The 13,620-nt window shown below is 37.7% G+C and overlaps 2 protein-coding genes and 1 long non-coding RNA gene across 3 annotated transcripts; 1 reads left to right on the top strand and 2 right to left on the bottom strand.

Moving 5' to 3' along the window:
• The first annotated feature begins 2,438 nt into the window (after window positions 1-2,438).
• LOC149649198 (uncharacterized) lies at window positions 2,439-3,349 on the top strand. The gene is made up of 2 exons (XM_089849527.1): window positions 2,439-2,738; window positions 2,823-3,349. The coding sequence occupies exons 1-2, from the start codon at window positions 2,444-2,446 to the stop codon at window positions 3,347-3,349; spliced, it is 822 nt and encodes a 273-aa protein (XP_089705653.1). The 5' UTR covers window positions 2,439-2,443.
• Window positions 3,350-4,936: 1,587 nt separating this feature from the next.
• LOC149649197 (uncharacterized) lies at window positions 4,937-8,696 on the bottom strand. The gene is made up of 7 exons (XM_089849456.1): window positions 8,691-8,696; window positions 7,159-7,166; window positions 6,545-7,068; window positions 6,370-6,486; window positions 6,010-6,293; window positions 5,609-5,784; window positions 4,937-5,514 (listed from the first exon to the last, which is right to left on the bottom strand). The coding sequence occupies exons 1-7, from the start codon at window positions 8,694-8,696 to the stop codon at window positions 4,944-4,946; spliced, it is 1,686 nt and encodes a 561-aa protein (XP_089705582.1). The 3' UTR covers window positions 4,937-4,943.
• A 2,771-nt stretch (window positions 8,697-11,467) lies between these two features.
• On the bottom strand, window positions 11,468-12,697 carry LOC149649196 (uncharacterized). Its single transcript, XR_016371730.1, has 2 exons — window positions 11,970-12,697; window positions 11,468-11,861 (listed from the first exon to the last, which is right to left on the bottom strand). It is a non-coding gene; the product is annotated as an uncharacterized LOC149649196 (long non-coding RNA).
• Window positions 12,698-13,620: the final 923 nt, after the last annotated feature.

Raw genomic sequence — 13,620 nt, 5'->3', positions numbered from 1 at the left:
CACGTCAGGGATAACGCGAACGCTACCGAGAATTCCAAAAATTCCCTAATAGAAAGCTACTATGGCATGGTTCCAGAACCCCAAACATGATGGGCATTTTGTCTCAAGGCCTTCGTATTGCTCCAAAAGAAGCTCCATCTACTGGTTACAACTTTGGAAAAGGAGTGTACTTTGCAGATATGGTACTACACATAGCCTTTTAATAAAATTATAGGTTGCTAACTTCAAATATGTGATTCTTTTAGGTCTCTGAAAGTGCCAAATACTGTTACGCCAGTTGAGAGAACAACACCGAGTTGTTGCTCCTCTGCGAAGTAGCTTTAGGAAATATGCTTGAGCTATCTGACAAGTAATTTATTGAAAAATTACCTAGAAATATGCATAGTACGAAGGGAATTGGACAAACCTTTCCAGATCCTAAGAAAAGCATTTTCATAAATGGTGTGGAGATCCCATTAGGACCCCCAGTTCAAGGTAAAATTAACTCCAGCTTACTCCACAACGAGTTCATTGTCTATGATGTGGCGCAAATAAATATTCAGTACCTTGTAAAAATGAAGTTCTGTTGGACCTAATAAAACAATTGGTTATTTAATTAATGCAAAACGTTTATTTACGAACATAATAAATTAATAATACTGTTAAAGGGCAGACTCAGGGCTCCCACCAGGTCCCTAAAAGTCCCTATTTTCCTACAAGGTCATTAATCTACCCTAAAATTGGTATTCGGTCCCTAAATCACAATATGTTTATAAACCTCAGAAAAAGTATAAGGGTGACCTGAAAATGTCTTGTCTGAGATTTTAGCAGAGCCCCAAATTTGCAGAGCTCGCTCCGGTTATTGATAATTTACTTAATGTTAAATTTAAACGAATTAATTGGCTAATTTTTATAACAATAACAACTCGTGAAAATTATTCGACTGAATTTAGACTGGTTTTCATATATGTTCGTCATGTGCGTTATTGCAAATGGTCAGAGAAATTTGTTCAAGTTAGTCAGGGAATTTCATTCCAAACATTTTGTACGAACCCTGTAAAGGCCCATATTCTAGTTCAGTGGATTTTTTAAAAAACAATAAACATGATACGAAAATAGTTACTTTTAATCAGAAAACCTTCCTTATACATTAGAGCCAGTTTCAAGTCTTACCTACCGCTCCCTCAGAATAAGAATATAAACAAAAAAGTCAGAAATAATATCCTATTTTGTCGAAAAAATAGAAGAGTAATAGCATCTCTCTCGAGATGATGTCCTTATGGTAATAGGTTCCTAACTGTTTGTGATATTTTCACAGAATAGATATCATTTTGTTTTACCAGTGGTCCCTTTTTGGTTCCTACTTTTAAAATTTAGGTCCCTATTTTACCCTATTTTTATCGTGAAAAGTCCCTTTTTCCCCTATTTATTTTTGAGATTTTTGTGGGAGCCATGCAGACTGGATTTTGGGTAGGATATACCTTAAGTTCTTAGTAGTACCAGAAGTTTATAATTATATCAAGAAGTACGTAAATTCGTATTTTCGCGCGCCATGTAAGTTTCTCTGCTATTCCCTCTCCATCCCCCTTTAACGCGCAGTTAAATATCACGGTAAAATGGCCCTTAGAGGCACGCGTCATCGCCAGACACTTTACTTGTTATATAGGGAAAGAGTATCATGGTGCCAAGAAAAGAAGGTCCCCGTAAAGCAGGTTTTGAGCTTTTGTGCCAGACGATTGGTTATAAGCTATCGTCTGCTTTAATATGTTGTTAGAGGGCCCTCGATAGGTAGCCCTAGGCGGTTCGCGTGCGGTTGTTTCCACCGTCAAAAAGGTAAAAGTTTCATTATTATTATTATTATTATTATTATTATTATTATTATTATTATTATTATTATTCTTAATTATTCTAATGTTTTCCACTTCGTTTATTAAATAGCTTTTCTCTATTAAACATAGAAGGTAAACAAATGGTACGTCCTTTATTCACAGTTTCGTTAATAAATTACGAAGATGATTTTTTTAAAATTGATGAGACTGGAGTTCGCTGCAGCATAATTGAACATTTAAAACCGGATAAAAAGCTAGAACATTTAATAAATACGCTAAGTGAAAAATATATTTCATTAAAAGAAAACTGCAAGGCTGAAAAGAGGAGTACCGCAAACTTTCCCTGTGTTTGGAATAGCTGGTTAACGCAGTACTCGTTTGGACAGTTTGAAATTGACTTAGGCGAAAAACTTGATTTTAATGAAACTGAAGTTGCCCTCACTGTCTATTGGTTAGCAAGCAAGGTCGTCAAAGAAATTGAAAACTTTGAGCGGGCTAGGACTCTAGCACAATTAATAGCGAACGAATCAGCAAACTAACAAATTAAGACAACTTTTCTGAAAAAACCTTTACGCAATCTTAAAACTGATGAACTGTACTCGTTGTGCAGGCTAGGAGGAGGTTGTCTAGGGGAGATGTGGAAGGTAAACAAACAAAACATGCAAGTTTCACAGAAACTTATACGAGGCATGAAACCGCTAACGCAACGACAACGTGATAAAGCTCACATATTTTATAAAATAAGCCTATCTTTGAGAAATAAAGACCAGTTTCCAGAAGACATTCCTCCTGCGCTCATTCACATAAACCGAGGTGGATTACTCATACCACATGTACTACTTATGGAGTACATAAAAGAAGTCAATAACATTGTTATTGCTGAATGGTTAAAATGGAATGCCATCACGGATCTGTCAAAAAATGTGCTCAGTAAGTCCTTTTTTTTAAGATAATAGAATCGAGGAAGTCTATTTAAAGTCTAAATAACCTAAATAAAAATTTACTAAACTTCAGAGGAAACAATGGCGTCATTAAAGAGAAATGAGCAATTGGAGATTATGTATCATGAAGCATTAACAAAAATAGAGGAAGTGGTTGAAAGAGGTTTCGAAAAAGAAGATTTAGAAGATTTCAGACAAGTTTGGCAAAGGAAGTTGGGTCACGCCAAGTTAGGGGATTTGTTTCGTCAAAAAATTCGGATGCGAAATGACAAAAAAGGCAAAAGAGGAATTGGAGGACAAAATTTAAGGTGCTACCTCTACAGAAACACAATAAAGAAGAAAGCTTTGAAAACCTCATCAAAACCAAACAAGCCTACTAATAAACAGACGAAAAAAGGTAGCCCTATTAAAACTAAGCCTTATAGTCGCAAACTAAAAGTACAAAGTCCCACATCAAAACCCAAAAAGCCCACTGTTGAACAGACCAAAAAAACTAGTCCTATTAAAACTAAGCCTTGTAACCGTAAACAAAAAGTACAAAGTGCTAGTCCTGTTAGACCTAAACGTTTAATCACTAGAAAAAAATTATGCTTAGACTAGGTTGGTGAAGCTGAGGTTAATAATTGTGATATTTAACTATTTCGAAATGTATTTCTTGTGATATTTGAGTGATAATTACTATTCAGATTTGTTAAACATGAAAAGTTCCTGTGTTAATTAAAAAAAGTTCCTGTTTTAATTGAATTTTTTAATTTCTGGTTTTACAATTTACATCCATTTCGCAGTAATATATTCATTAAATGTGATCACGATATTTAAATGAATTTAATAACAATTTATGGATCTTGAAATATATCCAAATTCACTTTGCGGTAAGATTGTTCTGCGTTTTGTACCGTTTTGGTACAATTTTTTAGCAGCAACGCTCTTACACCAGGTGAATAGTTCAAGCTCGTTAACTTCCCACCAGAAATATATTTCAGCTGACTAAATACGGTTTCGATAGCCGAACCATTTATTCTGACAGGCGCGATCCAGTTATTGGGATGGCGAGAGAGAAAATCCTCGGCTAAGTTCGAAAATCCATATACACTGATCCTTAAAAGTTCCCAAGTCTGCCATGCCAAAAATTTGTTTTCATTACGGCTTTTAAGAGAATCACCACACAAATTTCTTTCCGTCGCCCACAGTTCGAAATATTCCAAACCTTTTCTCATAGAGACAATCGGGGAAGAATTCATAGAGTCAACTCTCTCATGAGATAACAACCCATTTTCAAATATTTGGTTGCAGGCATAAAGGTAATCGTGGCAAGCCATAACTGACTCATGATCATGAGAGGGACTCCCGTATTTCGGATTTGCATAGTTGTATAATTCCCCAATCGTTTTAAGGTCTTGCATGATTTTAGCAGGGAAAACGTTGAGTTTGGTCCAAGAATCTCTCTCAATGTGAGCCAAAGACAACCCTTTAACTTGAGCCAACTCGTTTTTCTCAGCCCGATCAACTTCCCGAGCATACAAATCGATGATTTGATTCCAGCCAAATTGCACATCACCCATAACTGTAAAGTTTCTCGATCCATCTTGCTGGGAGTGATGTAACCCATTTATCATGTTTTTCAACTGGTGCGTTGGGCAAACAATCCAGTATATCCACCTGTTTTTCAGGAAAGGGTGTTGAAATTGGGGTTTGAAACTAAAATCAAAAGAGCCATCATTCTTTTCTGTATAACTGAAAGAAGCGTCCATCCCTAAAGTGTGACGTAACGCTCCAATATTGGAGGTTCCACCATCACAAACCAATGCCGAAGTCTCCAAGCCTACAGATTGAAATGCCCAAATGACTTTATACACCAAGTCTGATATAAATGACTGAGAAGCTGGTTTAGGGAGCATAAAGTAAGGTCCTAAAATGTCAAATTTTCCACCTATGCACCTCCACAAGAACTGCAAAACATATTCGGCTTCTAGAGTCTCTGACATGGTTTTTTCTTTGAATAAATCCTCCATAGAAGGAATATCCTCGGGACTTAAAGTGCAACCGATGAATTCGTTGCTTCTTGAGTTCCATATAAGCTTGCCAATAATCTTCACCTCATCAAAAATTAGAATCCCATCAGCAGGCGGCTTATGATTTCCACGATAATTTTCAACGTATCTTTTAAAATTATTAGCTTCGCATTTCAGATGCGCTAAATTGATGCCTTGCTTGCTTGGAATTTCGCCCAACTTTTTTTTATGGTGTGAACGCTTGGCAATTTTAGGACATCAAAGGAAGCCAATGCTTCATAAGCAGCAGGGGATCTTGCAAATACGCTCAAAGCTATTCGATAAGTCAACGGGCACCAACGATTGCCTGTTTTCCCCTTGACACACTTCATTTGATCTCTTTCGAAACCATTTCTTGCTGAGTCCAAGTTCCAAGAGGTTCGAAGGGCTTCACCCAATGTTTTATTTTTCTTGGTTGCACTTTTGAAGATTTTATTTAATTCATTTTGACCACTCTTGTTTATTTCAAAAACAACATTCTGCATATTTTTGTGCTGAATATCACTAAGAGTTACGCTAGCTTCTGTTAACCTTTGTTGCAATTTCTTAATCTTGCGGGTTAGGCTAGCTCGATTTTGCTTAATTTCTTGTAATCTTTTTCTTCTTGATTTAGGAGTTAAGACACTAATTCTGCACCGTGAGGTTACGGATACTCTTTTTAGTTTGGTTCTAGGCGTGACATTTTCTTTCTTCTTAGCCAGATTCAAGATGTATCTTAAAAATCAACAATTTAATGTCAGACAGCACTTCACATGATCATACTCATACTAATGATCCTAAATTCTTATAAATATATTGACTAAATTACCTATTCAGGTAACGACATTTCCCACATTGGTACAATCCACTGCTATATAAACTCTTATTTATATTCTTTGGGGGAATATGCCAAACTAGGCAATCATTTGCTTGGTGCCTATCAAAAGGGTATTTAATAGTCTCCAGTTTTTTTGTTCTTAAATCCTCGAGTTTGTGTGAATCATGCTTAAAATATTTTAAAATATGAGTTTATATCTATTTTTAGCTTATCTTAAGACGCAATTCATTGAGAATTTTTAATAGCTTTCAGCGCGATTGTGCTTGCATCCAAAATAATTTCTCAGCTTTGCTTCAATCCAATCTAGCAACCCACCAATGATGCTTAGCCAGCTAGCGCTTCAAGTTAATAAACATTTTCATGGAAAGGGTTAGCAAAGTAACAAAAATTACCAGTGAAATACCAGTACAAAACACAAAATCATCTCTCAGTATTGCCAGAGATTCTTGAATAATCTCTAAGTTGATGTCTTTAACTTCAGAATCAGGATCAAAAACGTTTTTTGTTGTTGGAGTTTTAAACATCGTGTAAACCGTTACGGTTCCAGTTATGGAAAATACGAGCTTTACAGGCGTGTCAAAATATGTTGAACTGAGCCTGAGTGTATCATTTCTAGTGACTTCGATTTGAAATAGAGTTTGATCACGGTTTCTTTTTTTAACAATATTTAAACCATCTGTGAAAAGTTTCGTCATTATGGAAAACTCTACTCCAGGCACTAAGTCCACTATAAAATTATAAGAATATAGTACCTGGTTTTAAATATTTTATTTGGTCTTCTATGGATATTAGAGCCTTTTCACACAAAGAACTACTGCTAATCGGAATATTTTCTTCCAAAACATGACAGTTTTCTTCATGAACGCCATCTAGAGATGTAAAACACAATAAACAAAATTTTAAACAAAAACAGCTGTCAAAACTTACACAAGGACTGATCATTTGTAGAAGTTTCCGTATCTTTCTCACAGATGGTCTCGTTGATTTTTAATTTTTTGATTTTTTGGGACTCTAAAATAAATTCAGGTTTTCTTTTGGAAACTACATTAACTACGCTTCCAATTGAAGGGGTTTCTTCAATAAAATCAGTCTGAGATTGTCTTGAACAATGAGGTTTTATAAAAAAATCACATTGCGTGGATCTATGATTAACGTAGATTTGTGGTAGCCTTTCAGCTAATATTTGTTGTGGGTGTTTCACAGTTGCATTTCCTAGCAACGTTCTTTCAGTTGGTATTGTTTGTGTTGACGAATTTTTGGTTTTAATAACTACTCTGTCAGTTTCAGTTGACACGTTTGACACGAAATCAGAGTTATCATACTGAATTTGTTTTGTTGACGTAGATTTTAGAAAAAAATTACACTGCGTTGATTCATTTTTCGGTAACAACCGTAGCTGCGTAGGAGTTTTCTTACGAGGCATTTCAAATATTTTACCCTTTATAAGGCAGCTAAATTTAACATGAACTTCCTTAAGTAAGTTAAGTTACTGTTTGACCAAAAATACAGCCAAGGCTTAGCCCGTTAGCAGCAGCATTTACGTGAAATACTATGAACGTTTATAAACAATTTATGTTACCTAAATCAATTCACAACTCGCGGTTAGAGACGAAACATTTTTCGCACTAAAGTTTTAACATTAGTTCATTAATTAAATTTTTTTTATTTAAAACGCGGCTCCGTACCTATTATTCCCGCAAAATCAACGGCGCCATTTTACTTTTTCATTTGAGGTCAAAGATTAAAAGAAACTACTTTTCAACTACGTAATTTTCCTGCCTTTTTATTGGTTGCTACTAAACAGTCATTCGTCTGCTTAAGAACTTTCAAGGAATGCAGGAAAAAAGCCTCCAATTAGTCCAATTTACGTACTTCTTGATATAATTATAAACTTCTGGTAGTACGTGATTACAATCAGATGTCCATATCCCCCTCTCAGTATTTTCAATGAATATTTAAAAAAATTGATGTATCCCTTACTAGCGCACACATTTCGCGCTGTTGAACTTTCGAACAGTGGAAAATTGACGTCCGCGTCAGGTTGTAGGCCTACAAGTTTTGAGGCAGGTTTATGTCGAAAGTAGAAATGTTTTCAGTGAAAAAGGTTTAATGTTACGCTTATCATTTCACCGTTTTTGAAGAATTTTTTCTGCATTGCGAAGTAATCTGTTTTTATTTAATAAACAACAGGGTTCGTACTGAACCTGGAAAATCTGGATAAGTCGGCGATATGGAAAATAAGGGAATAAATCAGGGATTTAAAATATTTTCCTCAAAAGTCAGGGATATGTCAGGGATTTCGTTTGGTATATCAAACCATGCTTCGAGCAATGCTAAATATGAGCCAGGTGTGGAAAGTGGGCTTTGGTAAATACCTTAAAATGGTCAGGGATATTGTGAAAATATGGTCAGGGATAACCTGCAAAAGTCGGGGATTTTCAATGTAAAAATATCGTACGAACTCTCTACTAGCAGAAGTAAATGAACCGAAGTTACTTAAGAACGTTAAGACTCTAAAAACTGTCCAACACATTTGACATAACGCTGGGCTTTAGAAAAGCAGAACCTTTCATCCCCCCCTCGTCCTTGGCAGAATTATTGCAGAGGATTCTGGGACCAAAGACTCTAAGTGACTGTGCCATTTAAGCCCGACTATATAGTCTTTGTTCCGGTATTTCAGTTGTTTTGAAAAAGTCGTCTGCTTGATCAAATTGAGCTTGACGTCCAAGGCTTAGGCTTAGTACCTGTTGTTTACTTCAACTTGCCGTTTCGGAACTGTATACCGATGGTTTCTGATTCAAATCGATCCCGAATTAAAAGCAACTTCAATTATGGCCAAAAACTTAAAGGAGAAACTGAATATTTATCTAATATTAAACGACCCTTCGTTATTTCAAGATTCCAAAATTACAAAGACATTTTGGTAGGAATTTACTTTACCTACCTAACCTAACCAACACTTGATTCTGATTAATTAGGCCACGAAAGTTCGAAAAAAATAATGAAAAAATTCTAAACCCGCAGCAAGTTGGTCAAAATTTTTTTTTTAAATTTGAAAGTTGCATGTACTTACCGCCATTAAGACCACTACGCGACTAAACGCATTCTGCAGACTGCCCTCGATCTTGAAAAACTACTCGAGGGGGGGGGGGTAAATATAATAACAAGGACTCGCGACGGAAATATGGCTATGAAATTTTAAACACCTGCTGAAACATGTACATGCAAGCTCCAATTTTAAAAATAAACAACGACATTTTGCTAAATTGCGTAGATTATTTCGGAAGTAAATGAAGGTAAGCAATAATATTTTGGAAAAGGCGTAATATTATTTGGGAAGTAAATGAAGATAAGCAATAATATTTTGGAAAAGGCGTAACATTATTTGGGAAGTAAATGAAGATAAACCAAAATATTTTGGAAAAGGCATAATATTGTTTGTTAAGTAAGTGAAGATAATTAGCAATATTTTTGAAAAGGCGGCCAATTATTGGGAAGCAAATGATGGTGAACAACAATATTTTAAAAAGGCTTCAATATGTTGGAAGGAAGTGTACATTAAGAAGTATACACTATTAACTGTAAAACTGTTTATACCGATGGCTATGCAGTAAAGTGTGGCACTTAGCGTTACCCGAGAAACACCACTTGGAGGTGGCCACACGTCGTTTCTCATGAGTAGTTTTGATAAGGCAGGCCCCCTTGCCTACTGCCGATATAATCCAACCGGGAGTTTTAATAAGGCAGGTCCCTTGCCTACTGCCGCTATAATCCAACCGGAGAGTTTTGATAAGGCAGGTCTCCTTGCCTACTGCCGCTATAAACCAACCGGGGAGTTTTGATAAGGCAGGTCCCCTTGCCTACTGCCGCTATAACCCAACCGAGGAATTTTGATAGGGCAGGTCCCTTGCCTACTGCCGCTATAATCCAACCGGGGAGTTTTGATAAGGCAGGTCCCCTTGCCTACTGTCGCTATAATCCAACCGGGGAGTTTCTATAAGGCAGACTCTCTTGCCTACTGTCGCTATAATCCAACCGGGGAGTTTTGATAAGGCAGGCCCCCTTGCCTACTGCCAAAAACTCAGAAAACGTTGCCTTATTCGTCAGTGAATTCGGCAGTGTTTTCTTCGTTTTGGCCAGCAATTGAAAATGCTGGGTCTGTCTCGGGATCGAGAGTAGCCAGCTCTTCCTCCGAGACCCCGATTTCAATTAATTCAAGGCATTTTTTGCCCGGTCCAGGGTAGCAAGACTTTTCGTCTTCCAAGAACCGAGCAAAATTTATTCCAGGAGGAAGCCAGTTTCCATCCTGGTCCTTGAAAAATAGGCATCGGTACCAATAAGAGGCCAAATAGCTACTTAATGATCTGTCTGATCTGTAGGACTTAATGGCATCCTTCACGTGTCTATTTCGGTTCTCGATGTTGTTCGTATGGGCGCGAGAATCTTCCGAGTTGACAAACTCGTACTTATGAAGCACGGTAAGGTGCTCCCGAAAGCCCATTAACGTACAATTCATGTACCTACACGATGATGGACCCAGAGGCTATATATTTTGCCATTTGCGTCCACAGAACAGCACGGGACTTATTTTTCACTTTCAAAAATAGACCATCTTTTGTATCCCGGCAATAAATTCCAAAGATACAAATGGTTTCCCCGGCTAACTCCGCCCCTCGGTTGTATTTGCGTGTATGAAGGTCGGTAAAATTTTCGTAAAATTTCATCATGAAAAATCTGAGATAAGTAATTTTTTATTTCAATTAATTTATAGGAAATAAATCCATTACCAGTAAAATCAGGAGATTGAATTAAATTCTAAAGAGTAGTAAAATACGGATTGTCCTTAAAATTATATAGAAAAATAAAATATCCGCGCTTCAGTCAACTGGAAAAAACTCTTATCGTTTTGTTTTTTAGGCTTGGGCTAACCAAGTCCTTTTTTATATAATATTCGCCTTGGGCCTCACCGGTCGTCCTTGCGACGAAAAAGGAAGGAACGTTTCGACTTTGCGTCGGTTATCGGCAGCTAAACGCCATTTCATCTGACGACTCCTACCCCATGCCATCCATCCCAGATATATTTGACTGCCTGAAAGGTGCAAAGTACTTTAGTCGGATTGACTGAAGGTCAGGCTATTGGCAGGTAGACCTTGATGAAAACTCTCGAGACAAGTGTGCCTTTGTTACTGCAGAAGGGCAATTTCGTTTCAAAAGGATGCCATTCGGGTTAAAAACAGCTCGCATGACTTTTCAGCGACTAATGAATAAAGTGTTGGCAAATTGCCGCGACTTCGCGTGCGGCTATTTAGATGATATTCTCGTTTTTAGCTCCACGGTCGAGGAACATTTAGAACACCTAGAAACAATCCTCGGAACACTACGAAAAGCAAACTTAACCTGCAATTTAGAAAAATGCAGTTTCTTTCAAGAGCAGATCTACTTTTTGGGATTTGTAGTATCGGCAGAAGGAATTCAAACTGATCCTGAAAAGGTCAATGCCATTAGAAACTTTCCGGCGCCCTTGACTCAAACCGCCATAAGATCATTTTTGGGGTTGGTTAACTTTTATCGCTCGTATATAGCCAACATGTCGGATATAGCAAGACCCCTCTTTCGGCTTTTAAAGAAAAACGTTCCGTGGAGATGGGAAAAAAGCGAAGCGGATGCTTTTGAGCGCCTTAAACAAGAACTCATTAAGAGCGTCGTATTAGCTTTCCTGGACGTAACAAAGCCATACATTTTACAAACCGATGCCTCGCAAACAGGGATCGGGGCTGTTTTATTGCAAAACAAGAGGTTACAAGTAAACCCTTACAATTTTGTCGCGCTTTCTAATGTATTTTAGCAATGTATAATGAACTCCATATTGATTTAATAGCAAAGGATAATTATTACAAAAACTATATTTAGGCACTGTATAATTAATGCCTTACTTATATACAGTAACATTGCTAATTAATATTGAAATCGTATAAAGAATATCTCCTCAACAAAAGCCGAGATACAACAAACCCCAAAAAATCCTTATTTCTCAGCCTGTTACGGCTACAATGACAGGGAGCCGAACATAAAGAGGTCACACAAAAGACACGTGTCCTTGGAATGACCCATATTAGTTTAAAACACGTTTCCGCACAATTTAAATGAGATCATAGTGTTTAGCAGACGGCATAATGAATTTTAAACTTTTTAGGACGGTCTGAGACAAGGACTAGGCAATATCCACGTCGGCGTTACAGCGTCACTTTCGGCGAAAATGAGCCAAATAACGATGAAACCGAATTAAAAAATTAAACACCGTTAGCGGAATGCAGTGAGCAACAAAAAATGTCGAGTCCGCACGTTTAATTACCGAAATTCAAAGAATAACAGCGAAAACATGATAGTGGAGGTATTTTTAGTAAGGTCTCAAACACAGTTATAGAAAAGCCCCGTCATGAGTCCCGAGGAACAAACAATACGAGCTTTTCCAAGACCTATGGCAAAACGCTGCCAGTAGATAAAACCAAAAGACGGCGATAACACGAAAAATAGTTTAAATCACTGAAAATTAAGTTTGATTACCGTTAACGGAAGGCTTTAGAAGTCGTTATGTGCAAAAATCAAACGAAGCCAACTCGATCACGCGCTCAGCAAAAAAAATCCTTATTTCTCAGCCTGTTACGGCTACAATGCGGCTCTGGAGCAATGAGTTAGATCTCTATGAGATAGATAGAGTTACAATTCAAATACTCGCGTATGCGTATTTTATTTAACACGTTTAAAAACTATCTTGACAGCTTGTTACACAGATTATAGCAGCAGACGTTAATAAAAAAGTTCTTAGGGTGGCGCCACCCGTATTTGATAAAGATTCATGCTCGATAAAAGGTGTATTGCGAAACGTCGATCTCGAGATCTCACGTTGTGACTCTAGGTTTCATATATATATTCTATCTCATTGCTCTGGAGTAGTTTAAAGAGAGCGAAGGCGAGACGACGACGAAGGCGGAGCTGACGACGAAGGCGGAGCTAATCTTCCGTTTTTATGTCTTTTATGTCTCCGTAATATTTTTTCGACATCATAGATGGCGACAAAATAAAAACGAGAACGGAAAAGAACGAGTCGTCGCGTTCACAAGTTATACTCTGAAACCCGTCGAACAACGATATCACGCGACAGAGAGAGAGAGCTATTAGCTGTAGTCATAGCAGTAACGAAGTTTCGGAATTATTTGGATGGAAAAACGTTCACTCTCCGAACCGATAATAAAGCCTTAATGTGGATGCATAGGATGAGAGACGTAAATAGCCGACTCGTAAGGTGGGCTTTACTTCTTCAAGAATTCAGTTTTGTTGTTGAGCATGTCGCTGGGAAAAACAACATCGTCCCTGACGCTATTTCCATAGCGGAATATAGTGATGCGGGAAAGGGTGCCGCCCCCTTTGTTGTAGACGATGAGAAGATATTCGTCCCAGAAACAGCACATGCAGTAACTCGTTTGACACTTCTTACGGTTCAAGAAGAAGAAAAGAAAGAATTCGACACCTTACCAGCCTTGACACCGGAAATTTTACGTGAACATCAAAAAGACGACGATCGTATACGTCGAATTACAGACTTCTTGAATCACGGTACACTGCCAGACGCCGTACCGTTAGCCCGCTCGATTCGTAAAAAAGCCGCATTTTATCTTCTATCTGATTCAATCCTCTATCACGCTGAGAATACAATTAGCACGGAACCAACATGGGTACCGTGTATCCCTCTCTTTTTACGCGAAACTGTTCTTGGATTGCTTCATGACGATCCGTCCGTGGGTCATCTCGGTGTCGCGAAAACCATTTATCGTGCGCGACAGCGTTGTTATTGGGATGGAATGGTTCGCGACGTGAAAACGTTCGTTTTATCTTGCGATATTTGTCAAAAAAGTAAACCACGACACGAGAACCCCGCCGGATTTTTACAGCCTGTCGAGCCAACCGGTCCTGGAGAAGTCTACAGCATAGACTTAGTCGGACCA

The sequence above is a fragment of the Phalangium opilio genome, unplaced genomic scaffold, assembly GCF_054372755.1.
Source record: "Phalangium opilio isolate 3A_F unplaced genomic scaffold, DU_Popi_V2 ptg000088l_1, whole genome shotgun sequence".
NCBI classification, from domain to species: domain Eukaryota; kingdom Metazoa; phylum Arthropoda; class Arachnida; order Opiliones; family Phalangiidae; genus Phalangium; species Phalangium opilio.
The sequence above is the reverse complement of the archived record's forward strand: the minus strand, read 5'-3'. Positions and strand labels throughout refer to the sequence as shown.